Source organism: Cyrtonyx montezumae, unplaced genomic scaffold (genome assembly GCF_038088225.1).
Source record: "Cyrtonyx montezumae isolate F1298 unplaced genomic scaffold, pur_monq_1.0 scaffold_12, whole genome shotgun sequence".
Lineage (NCBI taxonomy): Eukaryota > Metazoa > Chordata > Aves > Galliformes > Odontophoridae > Cyrtonyx > Cyrtonyx montezumae.
This window is the reverse complement of record NW_027071848.1, coordinates 16,099,868-16,118,049: the sequence shown is the minus strand read 5'-3', so window position 1 is coordinate 16,118,049 and position 18,182 is coordinate 16,099,868. Positions and strand designations below refer to the sequence as shown.

At 40.5% G+C, this 18,182-nt stretch overlaps 1 protein-coding gene across 3 annotated transcripts in view; it reads left to right on the top strand.

Moving 5' to 3' along the window:
* Positions 1–15,278, top strand: part of SPATA13 (spermatogenesis associated 13) — a 39,942-nt gene extending 24,664 nt beyond the window's left edge. For all 3 annotated transcript variants that reach the window (XM_065730118.1, XM_065730119.1, XM_065730120.1), the window contains 9 exons: positions 1,854–1,990; positions 2,423–2,602; positions 3,681–3,866; positions 5,401–5,580; positions 6,227–6,459; positions 9,171–9,300; positions 9,837–10,209; positions 12,781–12,855; positions 13,277–15,278. In XM_065730118.1, coding sequence (XP_065586190.1) covers positions 1,854–1,990; positions 2,423–2,602; positions 3,681–3,866; positions 5,401–5,580; positions 6,227–6,459; positions 9,171–9,300; positions 9,837–10,209; positions 12,781–12,855; positions 13,277–13,458 — 1,676 coding nt within the window. In that variant the 3' untranslated portion in view covers positions 13,459–15,278. The remainder of the gene's footprint in view (positions 1–1,853; positions 1,991–2,422; positions 2,603–3,680; positions 3,867–5,400; positions 5,581–6,226; positions 6,460–9,170; positions 9,301–9,836; positions 10,210–12,780; positions 12,856–13,276) is intronic.
* Positions 15,279–18,182: the final 2,904 nt, after the last annotated feature.

Sequence of the window (18,182 nt, the reverse complement as noted above, 5' to 3'; positions counted from 1 at the left end):
AAACAGCTGGGAGGTGGGGTCGGACCCACGGCATCGTTGAGTTTCGAGCTGCTAGGGAGCCCATCTGCAGCTCACAGCCTGCTGACACAACGTGAGCTCATTGTTTTGGTGAGGAATAACCAGCAGTTATCGACTGCAAAACTGCAGTCATTTTCCACCTGGAGCTAAATGAATTGGGATGTCTTGGTATGCCATCCTTGCCAGAACAAACCAGCAGACAGCACTGATACTGTAGAGGAGATGGATAAAGGATTGCTGGGATGATTTGGGTGTTTTTGTTGTTGTTGTTGTAATTGATCTGTAAGCTAAACATTGATTTGATAAGTTATTTTTTTGCAGATTTTGTAATAGAGCAGTTGCAGAATGTTTTATGGGATGTGTTTGAGAAGTTTGTCGGTGCTCGGATTTACAAGGCTCTAGGGAAAAACTCCTGTGTTGTTGTTTTTTTAATAAGGAGTTCTACATCCTTGTTTGTTGTTATTGTGCCACCAACATGAGTGCATATTTAAAGTGCCAGTGGGTAGCAGAGCGTGGTAGAATATCTGTGCTGCATTACATCAAGACCATGGCATGTTTTTTTCTCTTTTAAAGAGAAGAAAACTCTTCTTTTTTAATTTAATCTGTGTGGCTGTTGGCTTTGATCTCTTGCACATCAACACCCAAAATACCAAAGATGCTCGTAATGGTCTGAGCAGCCAGAAGCAGGAGTTGAAGTCGTCCTCCCCACAAAGCAGATAAACTGTTCGTGATGTGGGTAAAGGAAGGGCAGAATGGCAGGGCAGGATCTGCTGCTGTGTGTTGCGGGCTGGTGCAAGAAGTAGGTTTAAGATTTCAGAAGTCCCTTCCCAAGAAGTCCCTTCCCCTGGGAAGGAAAGGTGCTGCTCTGCTTATGTGGGACACAGCAGATGTGAAAAAAGGAGTTCAGTGCTAGCACCCCATTCTGGGTATAATTTTTTATGGATTTTTGAGGACTGTGTGATCATCAGACTCTCTGGTTATTCATAGCTTGAGACAAATAGGAATAAATGTGTAGGGATAAATTAAGGAATTCAGGCACTGAGATACTGATTGTGAGCGCTTCATGATTATTATCTCATCCCTAGCACTGTTTTAGACACTGCAGCTGGCTTTCCCAGCCAAGTGTCTGGCACTGAGCCATGTGGACCTAGGGACACTAGTATTAATAGTCCCAAAGCCAGTCCTTTCCTTTTGTGAAGGTGAGATGATAACCAGAAGGACCTACCTCCCACCCAGAGATGGAACCTCAGGTGGTAAAACCCATCTGTGAAGTTTTCTGCAGTAACTCGAGATTTTCATGTGCACAGGGGCAGTCATTTGCATGCTGCTTCTCTTGATTTCTGTGGCTGTGCAGACACGAGGCAGCTCACCTTAGATCTGATTTGTGTTTGTCTGCAAGGCATGGGCTGTCCATTTATCTCGGTGGCAGTGCACTCTGGGGGAAGGTGTCGGGGATATGACAGAGCCAGGGGTTGTCAGCAGCCTCTCTGATGTAACTGCAGCCAGACCTCTCTTCTGGGTCAGATTATTTTGCATTTCTTCTGGATTTAGCAAAAAAAAAAAAAAAAAAAAAGAAAAAGTTTGTAGTTGTGTTTTTTTTGCACACAGAAAGGCGAATATTTCATCAGATGCAAAATGGGACAATTACAAAGAAGAGTAAAAAGTAATTTATGTCTGCAGAGTGTTTTTCCAGAGAACCCTACACTTTCATTGTTACTGTTATATTCATAGTAACAGAGGCAACTCCGTAGCGATTCCTCTTGCATTGTTTGTTTTTGGAATAGGTGCTTGTGTGAGAATGATTGCACAAACAGCTGTTCTGCCTTTTGTTTTAGCTGCTGCAGATGGTGGGACCGAATCTTCAGCATTGGTGGATGACAATGGCAGCGAGGAAGATTACAGCTATGAGGAGCTCTGCCAGGCCACACCGAGGTACCTGCAGCCCGGAGGGGAACAGCTCGCCATTAATGAGGTAACATCCTGGGTTACATTCCACTGTGGGGAATCCTTGCATTGTTATCATGATGGAGTGCATGTTCTCCGCATGTAGGAGGTTTCGTGTTCATAAAAAGTGTAATGGCTGTAGGCATCATAATGAAGTATCCAGCAGCCATGGTATTTTGCCTCAGACAGCGTGCAAGGTCAGGTGCCAAGAGAAGAGCACAGTGACAGTACTTCACGGGGAGCCTGACTCATCAGCTACATAGCTGCTCTGGAGTAGGACTCTACTTGTTCTTACGTACAGGGAATGCACAGATTTCTTAAAGTCTGTAATTTTGGTTTTATCCCCTAGGAGGATTAATCTTTGTCACTCTGGTGGGGTGCTTTAATGTTTTTTGGTAATTTTTAAATAGGTCATAGTTTATCCTTTGTCCTTCACATCCCCTTTCTCTTCCCATCTCAGCTGATAAGCGATGGCAGCGTTGTCTATGCAGAAGCTCTCTGGGACCATGTGACTATGGATGATCAAGAGCTGGGCTTCAAAGCTGGAGATGTCATTAGAGTCCTGGAGGCTTCCAACAAAGACTGGTGGTGGGGAAGAAATGAGGACAAAGAAGCCTGGTTTCCAGCTAGCTTTGTCAGGGTTAGTAACTGTTGCTTTCGCACCACTGATACACTAGGTCCTTGTGGTAGAACACAGCCGTGACTGTAGCATTAAATCTAAATGAAGGGGTTGATCCTCAGTGTCTTTAAGTCCAAACATCGGAGTTGTAACTCCTAGTGACTTCCCGTATTGTAACTCAAGAGAGGATTGTACCCTCAGGTCCTCACTTCTTTTTTTGTGCGGCCCTTCTGTAGCCAGAGAAATTTCACAAGTAGAAATGAGGGCAGCAGAAGGCTCAGCCAGGAGTGTGTACAAAGACAGCAGTGGTTTGTGTGAGACTCGACTGGGGCAAGCTGTGCTGTGTGCTGCTGCCTTCTGACAGTGCAGGGATTTCTTGGTAAAATGGTGTAATTTATTACCACAGTGCTCTTCAGGAGTCTGGTTCTTAGTCTGAGCTCCCTTGTCAGAACTTAACCAGGTTATTGTGCCTCTTGAATGATAGAACACTGAATTATATTTTATAATTTAATTTAGTTTCCTTTTTTTAGAGCCTTTAATGAAACTTGGGCTACACTGTATTAAGTACTGCACAATGTGCAAGAGGCAGCTCCTGCCTTTACCCCTCTGAGCTCTCCGGCCAAAATGGACAATCAGAAAAAAGCAGACAGAGGAGGTGCTGTTACCCAGACAGGGAGCTGGGTAGGAGAAGAAAACTCTCCTGCTGAGGCAGGAGAAGAAAATATTGGAGTGTTTAAGAGAGTTATTTACTTTTGAAATTTTTGCTCAGAAGCTGATTTAGCCCAAATTGCACATTAACTATTAGTAAGGGTAAGAAATAAACTTCATTCTGGAAAACACACAGGCTACACTGCATATATCTCTCAGATGCTGGGAGTACGAAGCCATGGATTTAACCAACTAAAACAAAATCTCAACACATTATTTGAATATCCAGTGAGTAGAATGGGAAATTCTTTTGTGGAATGCTCTCTTGTAAAGAAGGAATGGGAACATTTCTTTCACAAGTCATCTCTTATTTGTAAGATGTCTGTAATGACTTTGTCACGTTCTGTAAAAGTTATCTATTTTACACTGCTCTGCTTTGTTCTGGCTGCAGCTGCGAGTCAATCAGGAGGAACTGCCAGAAAATTGCAATAGTATCCAGGATGAAGAACAAGATGCAGATAGCAGCAAGCATCGTCAGAAAATAGCTGAAAACAAGGATCAGATGAGAACCAACGTTATACAGGAGATTATGAACACGGAACGAGTCTATATCAAGCATCTCAAGGACATCTGTGAGGTACATGGTTTTAACCTGAGGGTGTTCTGCTGACTGTATGTGAACAAAACATCCCATCTGAGTTGGGAAGTGGAATGGTTTCCCATATCACGATATTGATATTGTGCTTAGTGCTTCTAAGGCTGTCAGTCTGAGCCTTGTTTGTGCCCTTGTAAGGCTTTCCTCTCCTCAGTCTGCCACAAATCACCACTTCCTTTCTGAAAAGTTTTTCCACTTTTGTCATGGAAAAATTAGTTTCTTTGTCTGACTGCTATTTCCATAGTAATAAGTGCAGTTTATTTAAAGCTTGTTATCACTTGGTTTAGATAGAAAACTTACAGTACTTTTAATAGAATCTATAACAGTTCAGAGACTGAACTTTTGAAAGTAATGTACAAAGAGAATGTTTGCTGGGTGAGATTTTCTTAATTTTCCAGCATAGACTTTTTTTGGGGATGCTTCAGTGCTCCAAAGGCTTTTAAGGTGTTTTAGAACTAATTTGTTTGAACCACAAACTATTGAAAACAGTGTTCTTCTTTTCATTCACATTTTCTTGGGGGACCTCATTCCCCTAAGAAGCTTCTTACTTTTCACTGATGTTTGCCTTCTCTGATGTGAACTGTGATGCATTTGACCTGCTTTTTATGTGTGTTTGTGGTTAGCATCTGGATGGGAGCTTAGCAACCTACCAAAATATTCCTACTACACTTAGTCTGCTCTTCTTTCTCTGTATTTGTCATGTTGTCATCCGTCAGTGCACCAGTCATTGCTGGATTCTTTCATGGACAACAAAGTAGATGTGTCAGCAGTTTGGTTATTAGTGAATGAGGGCTTTTTATGCATTCTGAGGAAAGATGTAAGGGAAGACAAAAACACAGCATTTTTTTGCTAACCAGCAAGCTTTAAAAAAAACCCCAAAACACTGAATGCGAGTTTTGTCATTCAGATTTCCTGTTTACTTATGCTAGCAAATTTGAGTGAGCACCTAGAGGACGAGGGAGGGATTTGTACACATATCAGCATCAATGCCGTGGTTAGCTGAGTTCTGGGGCACTCTCCACTTTTTACCAACTCATTAATTTTTAGGCTGCTATGAAGTTCCTCTAATATGTATCTCCTATAAATCTTTTTTTAAAAGATGACATTCCTCTGAGCTTAGTGCTGAAGAGCAGACACATTTTTGAGGTATAGAAGCAGTGCTACAGTGATGTATATGCAAGTGAACTCAGAACAAGTAAAAAGTAATTGTATTTTTAGATGAATCTTGTTGTTACTGTTACCTCCTTGCCAGTAGGTTTAGCAAAGGATAGCATTCTGAATATATTACAGTATGATCTTAACTTCGCATGGGACATGGGAGAGACGTTGGATTGGAAGAATCAATTTGGGCACCAGTCTTCAATCTGCTTGTCCATTTGTGTGTGTATGGCTGGGAAACCACTCACACACCCGCTGATCATAGGGTTTTTGCCAGTTCAGTGGGATGCTTTCAGGGTAGAAACTTTTTTTATCTTCACACTAATGAGTTTTGTTTTTTTTTTAATTTTGTTTCCAGGGTTATATTCGGCAGTGTCGCAAACATACAGGAATGTTCACCACAGCACAGCTAAGCACCATTTTTGGAAATATTGAGGATATTTACAAATTCCAAAGAAAGTTTCTGAAGGATCTTGAGAAACAGTACAACAAAGAGGAGCCTCATCTGAGCGAGATAGGGTCATGCTTTCTCCAACATGTATGTTGCAGAAGTTGGTTTTATTTATGAAGCTATCAAAATCTGATAAGAAAACGATAACTTTGGGAGGGGACTTTACTATCAAGTGGCTGTCAAATGCTGAGCTTCAAATAGGTAGTGTTTTAGAATATAAAGTATTTACAGTTAAGTTAAAATTATTTAAATATTTCAGATTTCTCCTTATCTGTAGGAAGTATGTGTCTTTGTATACGATTTCAAAACCATAGTGATCACAGATAAGATGGAATATCTGCAGTGGTCTCAGATCACTTAGTCAGACATGCAGCATCTTCCTAAAGAAAGTAAGGATTGAAGGTGGTGGGGAAGGAGTCTTAATTCATAATAGAAACCAGCAGCCTTCTGATTTCAAGGATTTGCCAAACAAAAGGACTTCTTGAAGTACTGGACTTGATCATCCTTACTTGATGAAAGCCTCTACCTCTGTGTTCATACAGAGGAGGTACATAGCTTTGGAAGTTAGAAGATAGATTTATGTGTAATTTTGAAGCTGGTTGTTACTGAATTTGGAAGCAATATAAAAATGAATTAATTCATATAACCAGATATAACAGGTATTACAAAAAATGTCTTTCATCCTTTGTAAACAAATACTTCAGTTAATGCTTTGGCTTTCTCTTTTTTGTAGCAAGAAGGCTTTGCTATTTATTCAGAGTACTGTAACAATCATCCCAGTGCCTGCATTGAACTTTCCAAACTGATGAAACAGGGCAAATACCGTCACTTCTTTGAGGCCTGTCGCTTGCTTCAGCAGATGATTGACATTGCCATTGATGGTTTTCTTCTCACACCCGTTCAGAAAATCTGCAAATACCCTTTGCAGCTTGCAGAATTGCTCAAATACACCACGCAGGAGCACAGGTGAGAGAATTAAAAAGATAAATCTTAAAGAGGAATCTAAATAATGAAGCCTTATGGGTGACAAAACACCAGTTCTCAAGATCAGGAACAAAACTACTGCTGACTCCAATAGGTGGGAGCTCCTCATGGGCATCTTGGAACCATGACAATATTAACAAATTGTCATAAAAAATCGTTAGCAAAATGTTATTCAAGGATTTCCTGGGTATTTTTGTGTTTGTTGCAGTGGCCGTCTGATAAGAATTGCCACTAAAGGGAGGTTGTACTCCACTGAGTCTCCCAGTAACTTCAAGGCAAATACTTATTGCCCCAAAATAAATGCAAAATACTTGGGGATCGGTATTTCCATAGCAATTCCATTAAAAAATTGCTATGAGGATCTTTGATATTTGCCCTCTTTGCAATCTGCTTTATATTTGAGCTACGTCACTGGGCTTTCTGAATACATTAGAACCACTGTTCAGTTCTTTTTAAGCTCTGTGTAATGATCCTATTCCATCAAAACTGAACTCCTGACCAGAGCCAAGCACAACGTTCCCTTTCACCTCTTTTCCCAAGCTGGGTCTTTACCACTCAGTGTAATGTTGCAAGTAATGAAAATCAGAGAAAAATACAAAATCAGATAGAGATCTTAACAGGATAGGAAATGTACCATGAAAGTAAGTGCTCCTCAGAAAAGGAAAACTACCAATTAATTAAAGAATTCTTTGTGTGAATCCTCAATAAATAGTTTTTTGTTGATGTCTGCCACAAGCTTGGCTACTAGAAAGGATGATTTATTTTCCTCCAATCTGCTTAGAATCATAGAATAGAATCTTAGAGTTGGAAGGGACCTTTAAAGACCATCTTGTCCAAATCCCCTAAAATAAACAGGGACACCACAGTTTGATCAGGTTGCCCAGGGCCTGGATCCAGCCTCGCCTGGAAATCCTCTAGGGGCTTGACATCCAGCGCTTCTCTGGGCAGCCTATTCCAGTGCCTCACCACCCTCACTGTAAAATACTTTTTTCCTTACATCTAACCTCAGTCTACCCTCTTTAGGCTTTGGGGAACAACTCTAGACATTAGATTTTCAGCTGGGATAAGTAAGAACTGAAGTTACAGGTTATTAGCCTTTCTAGTACACCCCTGGGTTGATTACCTCTTTGACTAAATTAAGATTTTATCTTTAAATGCCTGCCTTTTTATGTGTACAATTGCAAGAAAAATGTTCCACTGTGACCCCAGTGCTCAAAGTCCAAATGCACCCTGAGGTGATGCTCTGTGGGCAGAAGTCTGTGCTTGTTCAACCTTGAGAAAATTCTGCTTGGAAACAATGGAATTTTTGCTAGGGATCAGAAGGGATGTAGGCTGCTGATATTCAGTGCTTCAGTTCTGATGCCTACAGACACAGTGTCCAGAGGTCCTCACAAGCAGGCAGGCCCACACATGCACAGAACCTAAGCAAAGCTCCATTCGGCCTATTCTTTTGCAGCTTTTTCCCTTGTTGTCTTCAAGTGGATGAAGATCTGCAAAGCCTGCCATGAAGGCTAGACTTTGTGCCACAAGTGAGGGCTGATGTACACACTGAGGGAAGAAGAAGGAGCTGAGACAAGGAAGGGCAGGAGTAGCACTGTGGCTGTCCAGTAGTCACCCCTGGGGCATGTCCCTAACACAAACAGGATCTTGTTATTGTTATCTCACTTCTTGAATATACTGTGATAGAAAAGGGACTCCAGGACTATCAGCAAAGGGAGGACAACAGAGTGCAGATGTATAAAGAAATGCATCCATCAGCAGCAGCTGATGAAAATAGGAACTGAGACAGAAGGAGATTAACAGGACAGTGACGCTGATGCCCTGGCAGGGTTTATTTCTGTCTCGTACTGTTTTCTACCTCCAGCTTCCTTTTCTGCAAGAGTCATACTGATAACAGAGGGAAGGCAGCTGGGACTGTAGGGCGAGAAATAAGCCTCTTTCCTTCCTTCTTCTCAGAGACTATTTGAGGAATGTGAAGGAGGGTTGGATTCTATACAGAGGGAAACCCAAAGCTGCCTACTGGCTGGGGAGAGCCGTAAGCATATGTGGAGCTCAGGGAGAGAAGAGGGGAGCAGAGCAATGGAGGAAGAACAGGAGACTGCATTCCACCTGGAGCAGACAGGGGAAGGTGACAGCCTTGACTCTTGCACACTTCTTCCATGAAAACGGGCCACTTTGCCACTTTAATTCTTATCTTTGGTGCTCAGGCTCTTGGGTCCCTTGCTCACTTTGTTAGAGGTTGCTGTTGGTATCTTTTCTGCCTGCATAACTTTCTTTGCTCACATTTGTTCACTCAGCCACTGGGAATGAAAAGGAGAAAATACAATTGTTAAACGTGATCGAAGGGATGACCTTCACAATAAAATCCCACTAAAATCTTGCTTAAAAGGAAATCTCTTTGGTGAAATGTATATATCAGTTTGGGGTTTTACCATTGGTTTCAGCAGAGATGGTATTTACATTAGTTGATCTACTTCTGTCTCCTTGTACTGTTTCAGTAATTTGCTCCTGCACAAAATGCAGCAGTGCACTGTACAGACTGTTGTGTGAGGTCAAGAAATCATGTGTCTCTTGTTTAAGTATTCTGAGTAAAAGGATAAATGCAGGACAATGGTTTAAGAACCATGTCACAGCTTCTAATTATATCATACCCACTGTACAAATGATCTTTGAAACATGCCTACGTTTCACAGTGATTATAACAACATAAAAGCTGCATATGAGGCTATGAAGAATGTGGCATGCCTTATCAATGAGCGAAAACGAAGATTGGAGAGCATTGACAAGATTGCACGTTGGCAAGTGTCTATAGTGGACTGGGAGGTAAGTGCCAGACCCATTCCTGATCAAAGGTACTATGTACAGTACTTCATGTCCTCTACAGGATCTGTCTTTCTGAGTGGAAGGTGGTTCATGGGTGCCTACTTTTCAGCTGGTCACTGCTCAGTTAAAAGTCCAGTTGCAGTGATTTTGTTACTGATTACCCTGTTTATTGCTCAGGAGGAGCAGCAGGTAGTACATGAACAAGTGTCTTTGAGGTGACACTGACATGTAGGAAATGACAAAATGGATTTTTCTTTTATGCCTGGACTGTAGAATCTCATCCAGATTTTTGGTAGTTTTATCAAACTTGAACTTGCTTCAGTGACTTTAACAAGTGTCCTCCTGATTTACGATGAAAAAAAGCAGAGCAGAATCACTTAATTATTGAGTTTATCTATATGATATTATCTATGTTCTATGGCATTTTCACCTCTCATAGTTAAAATACAATAAGACGTGATTCATAAAGTGAGACTGATTAGGCATGTGCTAGGACCTTAAAATATTGTTTACTTTAAAAGCATGTTTCGTCTTAGGGACCAGATGTGTTAGCCAGAAGCTCAGAACTGATCCACTCAGGAGAACTGACCAAAATATCAAAGCAAGGCAAAAGCCAGCAGAGGACTTTCTTCCTTTTTGACCATCAACTCGTGTTCTGTAAGAAGGACCTACTGAGAAGGGACATTTTGTATTATAAGGATCGTATTGACATGGATGAGATGGAACTTGTGGACACTGAGGATGGCAGAGACAAAGACTTTAACGTTAATGTCAAGAATGCTTTTAAGATAATAAACAGAGCAACAGAAGAGGTTCATTTGTTCTGTGCAAAAAAGCAAGAGGATAAGCAGAGGTGGATGGAGGCATGTGAAAGTGAGAGGAGAAGAGTTCGAGAAGATAAGGAAATGGGTGAGTGCAAGGATTTCCTCTCTGAAAGGTAGTAAAAACAAAAGAGAATGTTGTTGCTTGCCACTTCTTTTTATGCTCTGTGCAGATGTGCATTCTGCCTTCTGGGACTGTTGCCTCTTTGTTACCTGACATGACCTTTAGCTGTATAAGTGAAGCCTGATCAGGTGTTTGATATCCATGTTGCCATTCCCTTCCTGGTAGGCAACGCTGCTCTAGAAAACCCTAAGCATAGGGAAAATCCAGAGGGATAGCCATTCAACAGTGGTGGCAGCAGCGATGATAATGAGATTTGTTTTAATACCACTCACACTTACTGAAGACTGGGTCATGTGTTTTTGTGGTGCTGAGTGCAAAGACTGTGGGGGAAGGTCCATAGTACTTGTACCAGAAGAAAGATAGATGAGTTGAAATAGCCAGTATCTGTCTGGTTTTGTGTGTCAGCTTGGATGTTTTCTCCATTACTCAGAAGAGTACTTGTTTTCCATAGGTTTCTTTTTTGGCATAATTGAACACTTCCTTTAGCCAAAACCTGTGGAAGGGCGCCAGGATTCTCAACCTCAGGTTTAAGTTTGTCTTGTTGATTTTGTAAGTTATCTTGCTGGAGTTTGCATAAAGCCTCTAATCTGACTGCTCTGAGAAGAAATACATACTCTTCAAATGGCATTTTACTTCTATTTTCAAAAACACTTTGGTGCGGGTCATTGTCTCCCAAACCATATCTCGCTTTTCTTAGCTTTTATGAATACATGTGAAAAAAGCCCACATCCAGAAAATCCTTCTCCAAACCACTAATAGCAACCCTAAGAGAGTGGTCTGATCTCTGCTGATGAAACGGCTTTCATTTTTCTTTTTTTGTCTGTTTCCTTGTTTCTATAAAGGAAAAAAAAAGCAGAATAAAGTAAGAGAAACTTCTCATACCCCAGAATTATGGCTAAATGCTCTTTGTAAGTTAATAGGCTGATTTGTAGTAAGTTCTCTGTAAGTTCAGGCTAAAAAAGTAAAGGGAGTTTTAAAAGTATAGAGATATGCAGGGAAAGGCAGAATGGAATCAAACCAGCTGCTTTGTTCTGCTTTTGAGTTGTAGCTTCTGTGCTCTTCATGTGCAGATCAGCAAAGGGAGAGACATCACATATACCGTAGCCTGCTTGTGCTAGCATAACATACCCATGCGTCTCCAGTGCCATGTGTGCCAGGAGGGGAAAGTAAAGTGCATGTTGATAGGCTCCAGATGATGCCAGATACTTGGCTACCTTTCACAGTGGATGTCTGGCTTCTCTGTACTCAGCACAGATCAATCATATCCCTGTCACACAGTAGTATATGGCATACTATTGAATCATGTAATTCATGCAAGTATGCAAACGAGTATGTGAGAAACTGGAGTGTGGGATTCAGCCCCAGGCTGATGGCAGCCTCAACCACATCACAGCCTCCTTTGGTGTCTGGCAGAGGATGGGAAGCTCTGTCCTCTGGGTGGAGGGAATGTTCCCTCCATAGTCTTCTGCCATGCCTGCGCTGACAGTAACAGTTCATTGGCATATACAGGACATGCTGTATAAAGATGATGTCCACCCAGCAACTTGTTCACTCAAGAATTGTGCAAAGGTAAGAATAGTTCCTTCTTTATGCCAGACAAAAGTACCAGTTTATACATAAAGACTAATCTGAGATAGTAGCATGGAATCACGGGATCACAGAATTGTAGGGTCTGGAAGGGAGACTTCTCTGGAAGAGACCATGGTGTCCAACCCCCTGCCAAAGCAGCTCCCTAGCCCAGGTTGCACAGGTAGGCGTCCAGGCGGGTCTGGAACGTCTCCAGAGAAGGAGACTCCACCACCTCTCTGTGCAGCTGTGCCACTGCTCCGTCACTGCACTGGGAAGTTTGCTCAGTGCGCAGAAAGCTTTTCCAGCATTTAAAATCACATCTTTTATTCCATGTGGATCGTCAAATGAATTCATTGAATACGGAATGTATAAGCAATGAATAGGTGGAAGGGAAGTGTGTACTGTCCCGTTACAGAACAAAAAAGTTTGCTGTAAGGCTAAGTATTTCAAACACAAAGGCATTAGGGATTTTGTTTTCCTTAGAACCAAATTTGCACGGCTGCAGTACCAGTGACCAGTTTGTTACCCCAAGTTAGTTCACATGGATTGAAAAAAGCGACAGATTCTATATTTGTGATCTGTTTCTGGATGGCTTATTGCTTTCAGAAATGCTACTTTACTGTTTTTTTTTTTTGTTTTTCTTTTTTATCTCAAGTTATCTGCAGTTATCCATGAAAATGACTTCTGTGCAATTAATGGCTGCCACTTGCAGAAATGGAAAACAAGCTTTTCCCAGTAATCTGCTAGCTGGTCAACATTCTTACTGTTATCCCAAAATAAAACATGTTAAACTTATGTGACGAAGTAAAATGTATGCCTAAAAAGTTTGGGTATATTGCAGTTAAGATTTACATAGAATTAATAAAAAAATAGCTGAAGTTGTTTACTTATTAGTTTTGATTTACTGTAATGAAATATTAGATGAAATATTTTTTTGTCTTTTCCTTTATTTACTCTTTCTCATAGGAATGGAAATCTCAGAAAACCAGAAGAAACAAGCCATGCAGAACGCCCGTAAGTCAAGGCATGGAAAAATGAAAGGTAGGTATTTAAGAATGGTGTTATGCTCCTGTTTTATTCCAGTGTGTTTGCTATCAGGAACGAGTACAATGACTGAGTTCCTGAAGCTTTTACTTTTTCTTCTTGGATGAATTATTTCCATTAACCAATTTCAAATTGAAATACCTTTGAGAGCTGCCTATTAAATCAGTACCCCAGTCTTCTGTAGATAGTAAGTTGTCATTTTCTCCTTATTAGAGAAGAGCAAGTGGTTTCTTTAAGGCTGTAAGAAAGTACTTTTTCCTTCCTTTGCTTCTCTTCAGACAATTTACCCTTTAGTAATTCTGTGCTTTCTATTTAAAAGGCTTTAATAGACTTTCTGCACAGCAAATGTTGCTGAGTTTATGATAGTGTAGTCAAAATAGCTAGCTGTCTCATATAATTTCTTAAACTCCTGTTCCAGGTGTAAGCTATAACGGATGTCCTATGCCTCCTCTGCACCAGAGCTTGCATCCCATCCATCAGCGCCACATCACCGTGCCCACTAGCATCCCACAGCAGCAGGTCTTTGCCCTGGCAGAACCCAAGCGGAAGCCATCCCTCTTCTGGCATACCTTCAACAAACTCACCCCATTCAAAAAGTAAAGGACGCTGGCATGGGGAGAGACTTATTCCAAGGAAGGACCTTGGAGACCCAGTTAAGCGTATTTAAGCTCAGTGAATCTCCAGTTTTGGAGGAAAAAACGTGGGCTCCCTTGAGCCAGAAATAGTTTATCTAGAAGAATAATGAAGTCACTCAGCACTGCTCTGAAGTAAATGTTGCTAAGTGTGAGCATTGCTAATGAAGAGCAATTTCCCTTCTGACAAAGACAGCTTACTGTTACTCTAAAGCAGCAGTATTTGATCAGTTTCTTGGTTATGATGAAGTAATGATTGAACTGTGCAGGTCATTGTAACATTTCATTTTTCTTAATCTTATGCTAATGGCCAAATTTAGTACAGGGAGGAGTTTTTCCTTAAGGGTATGTCAGCAAGGAAGCTTGGGAGAGTTTTCTCCTTTTGGAGAACCAAGCAGGAGCTGCCCATTAAAATCAGGTGGAGAGATCCCAAATGGATAACATACCATTGCTGGGTTTGGTGGGCCCTAGTCCTTCCTGTCTTTTTCTATTAAATTGCCAAATGGCAGGAGAATGTCCCACGGGGCCTTATCATATTCCAGATTGGAACGAGGAAGTTTTATTCTGTCATATAGAAACATGAACGAAGTGCAGAACAGACTACAAAGGTGTGTGCATTTATTGCATACATTTGGATACAAGAGGCGCCCAGGGCATCTCTGCTTTCTTTTAGTCAGAGCAATATACTGCTTGCATGTATACTCTTCAGTATAGAGCTTTGATATCACTTTTTGTGCACTTCTTGGCCTGGGAGACACTTCTTTATATTCCCAGTATGCTTATTTCTCTGTGAAAAAAGTTTTTTTTTTCTTCTTTTTTTTTTTTTTTTAATGGAGATAATGTGAATGTACAATATCAGAGTTGTGACAGTCCGAGCTGACTGCTGGCTATGTTACTTAGCTCACACACTTTGTACTCGTATAGCTTCACTTAGAAAATGGATGAATGGTAATGTAAAGGTCTCAGTTAAGAGCAGTCTGGATCCATGCTTCTTCCACACAGGCAATCAACAATGAGTTGTGACTAGATTTCTTCACAGAGAAAGAAAAGACCCTACTGGAAGGGACAGAATAATTACATGGACCAAAGATGGATTTCTGACTCAGAGTCATTGGTCTGTGCTGGAAGGGAAAGGATCTGGCTGGAGAAAAGTCAGCTCTGGTCAGCATCCTCAGTACATGGTCTGCATTGCTGCAAGTTGATTTGGAAGAATAACTTTTAAAAGCCACCAAGAAGAATCAGGATCTTGCTGTTTGCAGCACTCATCATTTCTACCTGCTAACTCAGAAAGGATGACAGGACTATTGTTAATACAGAAGGAACAAAAGACTCCTTATGTTTCAGAACTGATTTGTTATGAATGTCTTTCAAATACTTTATCCTATGCTGCTGATTAGGGGCATTATCAGATGATAAATATAGATCCAAGAGTATTCTGTGACAGTGGACACAATCACCTTTGTAATGAATCTGTAATATATGAAGAACAAACAAGAGGCTAGAGGCCAGGCATCTTAATGTAAGAAAAGCCTTATTTTAAACATGTGTATGTTCCTACTACTACTCTTACCTCTATCTTTTTACTTATCATCAGAGTTGTGAAGCCCACTTGTCTGATGGTTTTATGATTCGGTAACTTTCTGGCAACTTCTGCCAAGCCCAGGTTTGTAGTTTTGATTTTAACTGACATCTTTGACAACTCTACATTTCAAATGCCTTGTGTATATAGCTCAGCAATAATGCAAAGTCTGGTGATGCTCAGCCAGATGGTTCACTCCAGCTTGTACTTTTCTGTAGAAGATGACCTGAAGCAGTTAAGAACTGGAAATATGCACTGACATTTTCAACAGCCCAGATTAAGGAAAGCGCACAAGAAGGATAGTGAAAAAAGCTGTCTGGGTTCAGTTCATGTTTAAAACAAGCCACCTAAAAGATAATTCTACATGATCAATTTAAACTGAATGAACTGACTTCCAAATGCCAGCATGGATGCATGCCCTTCCACATAAACGAGCAACCCTTTTGTGCTTCTTATGTACCCCTTTTCATGGGTACGGCCCATGTTCAGGCCTGCAAACCACAGTGGTGCATGGAAGCGGAGTTATTTCACGACCACATTTTGAAAGATTTGTTTTAGATGTAAACACGTCTCAAGTTGGATTGCATTGCACACACACAGAACCTTTCCCAGACTGACCTGAAGACATTATGAGAGCCACATTTACATATTTGTCTTTGATAAAAAGATTTCGGGATGTATCTTCTGTCACGTCAGTGCCCATAAAGGCTCTTCTCATGTAGTAGTGCTGGTGCCTTAGCCCTAACAGTGAACAGAAATGTTTGTAAGTGGTTTTGAATGCAGCAAGTTTTTTTTTTATTATTATTTTCTTATTTTTCTCAAAGAGAACTTAATTTCAGAAAGAGAAAGTGTTTCATGGTACAGATTATTCGGGACAGTTTTATATATAGTGCCCTACTTGTAGATGTGTCTTATAATATTCTCTGAGTTTTTCGGTGCCGTCTTCACTAGACTAAGAGGCTACCAACACAGTATGTATTGTATTGGGTTATATATTTACTGGTCAAGGAATAAGCATGCTGTGCAGCAAGACTGATTAAACATAAGATTGCAGGCCAAATTTAACCACACTGTAATCTTTTAAATGAATTACAGTTAAACAAAAACACACAGTTACATTATCCAACAAGTAAGGCAGATGTTTACTTGGGAATCAGTCTGATTTCAGTCTGTGGGGAAAAGAGCTGCTAATAAAATGTAAAGTTTTGTACTCTAGCACCTCTGTCCTTTAGCAGAACATAAAAATCCTGACTTTCCTAGTGACAAGACTTACCTGTCTTTTCCCTTCACTTTTGTTTGCTATAAGTTACTGTAAAATGTTCTAGGGCAACTACTAAACATATTTGTGCCTCATTTAGCTAAAGCACAGCCAGAGCCTTCCTGATGGCCTGCTGAGCAGACAACCTCAGACTTTTTGCAAGAGATGCAGTAAAATGTAATTGTCCTCAAATGCGTTCCCACTGAGTTAGGATAATGCCAAACCATAATTGCATCTAACTGGGAGCATCTGATGTATAAAATAATAAGATTGTTTTACAAGTGGCTTTTGCCATGCTAAATTTCACATTGAGGTTTGGTGGTCAGTGTAGTAAAGGAGTTCAAAGACAGACTACTTAAATGTTCTGCGTTTTAGTTGTCTTTTGAAAATAATTATAACAGAATTTTGGAGCCAAAGGTCTTTAGCCATAACTAACACAGTACCTTTCTTTGACCGCCTTTCTGCTTTTTTTTCTACACGTGGCATCTGTGTGTAGGAGATGCCTTCCAAGCGCTCTGTAATTTAAAACTACTTGTTGTAAATACTAGGGATGACTTGCATACGTATTTTATGTTGACGAGTGTTTTGTAACATTTTACCTTACGTACATTGCTTCGTGCATCGTACCATCTGTGTGCTGTTACATGTGTTGTAAACCAAGTGTCCTGGCTTCAGAGCAGATGACTTGGCTGTTGACGGCTGAAACACAATGTGTAGGACAGCAGTGTCTTCATGTGTATTTGTTCTGAAGTAATTGCATTACAATGTTTGTTTACTCTTGGAACATTGTCGAATGAATCTATTTTCTGGAAATAAGTACAGATTTCCATTCCCATTATTTTTTTCTCGTTGTATATGTTTTAATTAAATAATGTACAGCTGAAGTTCTTCAGCTATGTCATATAAAGCTTTATTGTACAGTTTTGAAAGTGTTGGACTTCTTAATTGTCTACCAGATCCCTTCTGTGAGGGAAACATTTCTCAACTGTGATATTTATTTTATTATTTTAAAGCAAACAAACAAAACAAACAAAAAACAAACAAACAAAAAAAACCCATATTGTACCATCTTCTGTTGATTTTCTAGTAACAACTTCAGTGCTTCGCAGCACAAATTCATTTTAGCAAACTGCTAAAACCACTTGTGGGGCTGTACTCTTCATTGTTCATGCAGAAACTGTCCTTATTAAGATCCCAGAGATATGCATCTACTGTCATCATACTTTACCTTGTCTTAGCAGTCTGCTCCTCCTGAACCCCATGGAAGTAAATGCAAATGCAGCTGCTCTATTAATAAAACTGTAGCAAACAGAGGATGATGATTTAAGTTGTGTGGTTTAGGTGAGGAGGTTTATATTCTGTTTTCTTTGGAACAAATGCAAATGCCTGGAAAAGGGTTCACCCAAAGGGCGTGCTGTGTAAATGTGTGTGGTTCAGCTTTCTGCCCTGGCTGGTGGAGAAAACTCTTATGTATCTCATCATTCTGATGCAGCAGAATGTTCAACGTCCACCAGAAGTCCCTTCCAACTAAAATCTGGGCATGGTGACCTCATTTGTGCATTTTATTTAATGTTTTGGCATCTGGGCCCAATCATGTCGACAGTTGCTTAGCACTATTTTTGAAGTTCTTCAAGAGCTGATCTATCAGCTGAAGCTTTTAGTTTTATGACTTTGAACACATACACTCATATGGATGGATGTATCGTTTTAATAACCATATATCCAGTGATCATTACTGCCATGTTCAGCCCTGACAAAGGTAATTATCACAGCAATCTATCTAAAATATATACATATATCTGCGTTTTCTGCCCCTGGGATGCAACATTGTTTAAGAGCAAATTATGACCTTTTG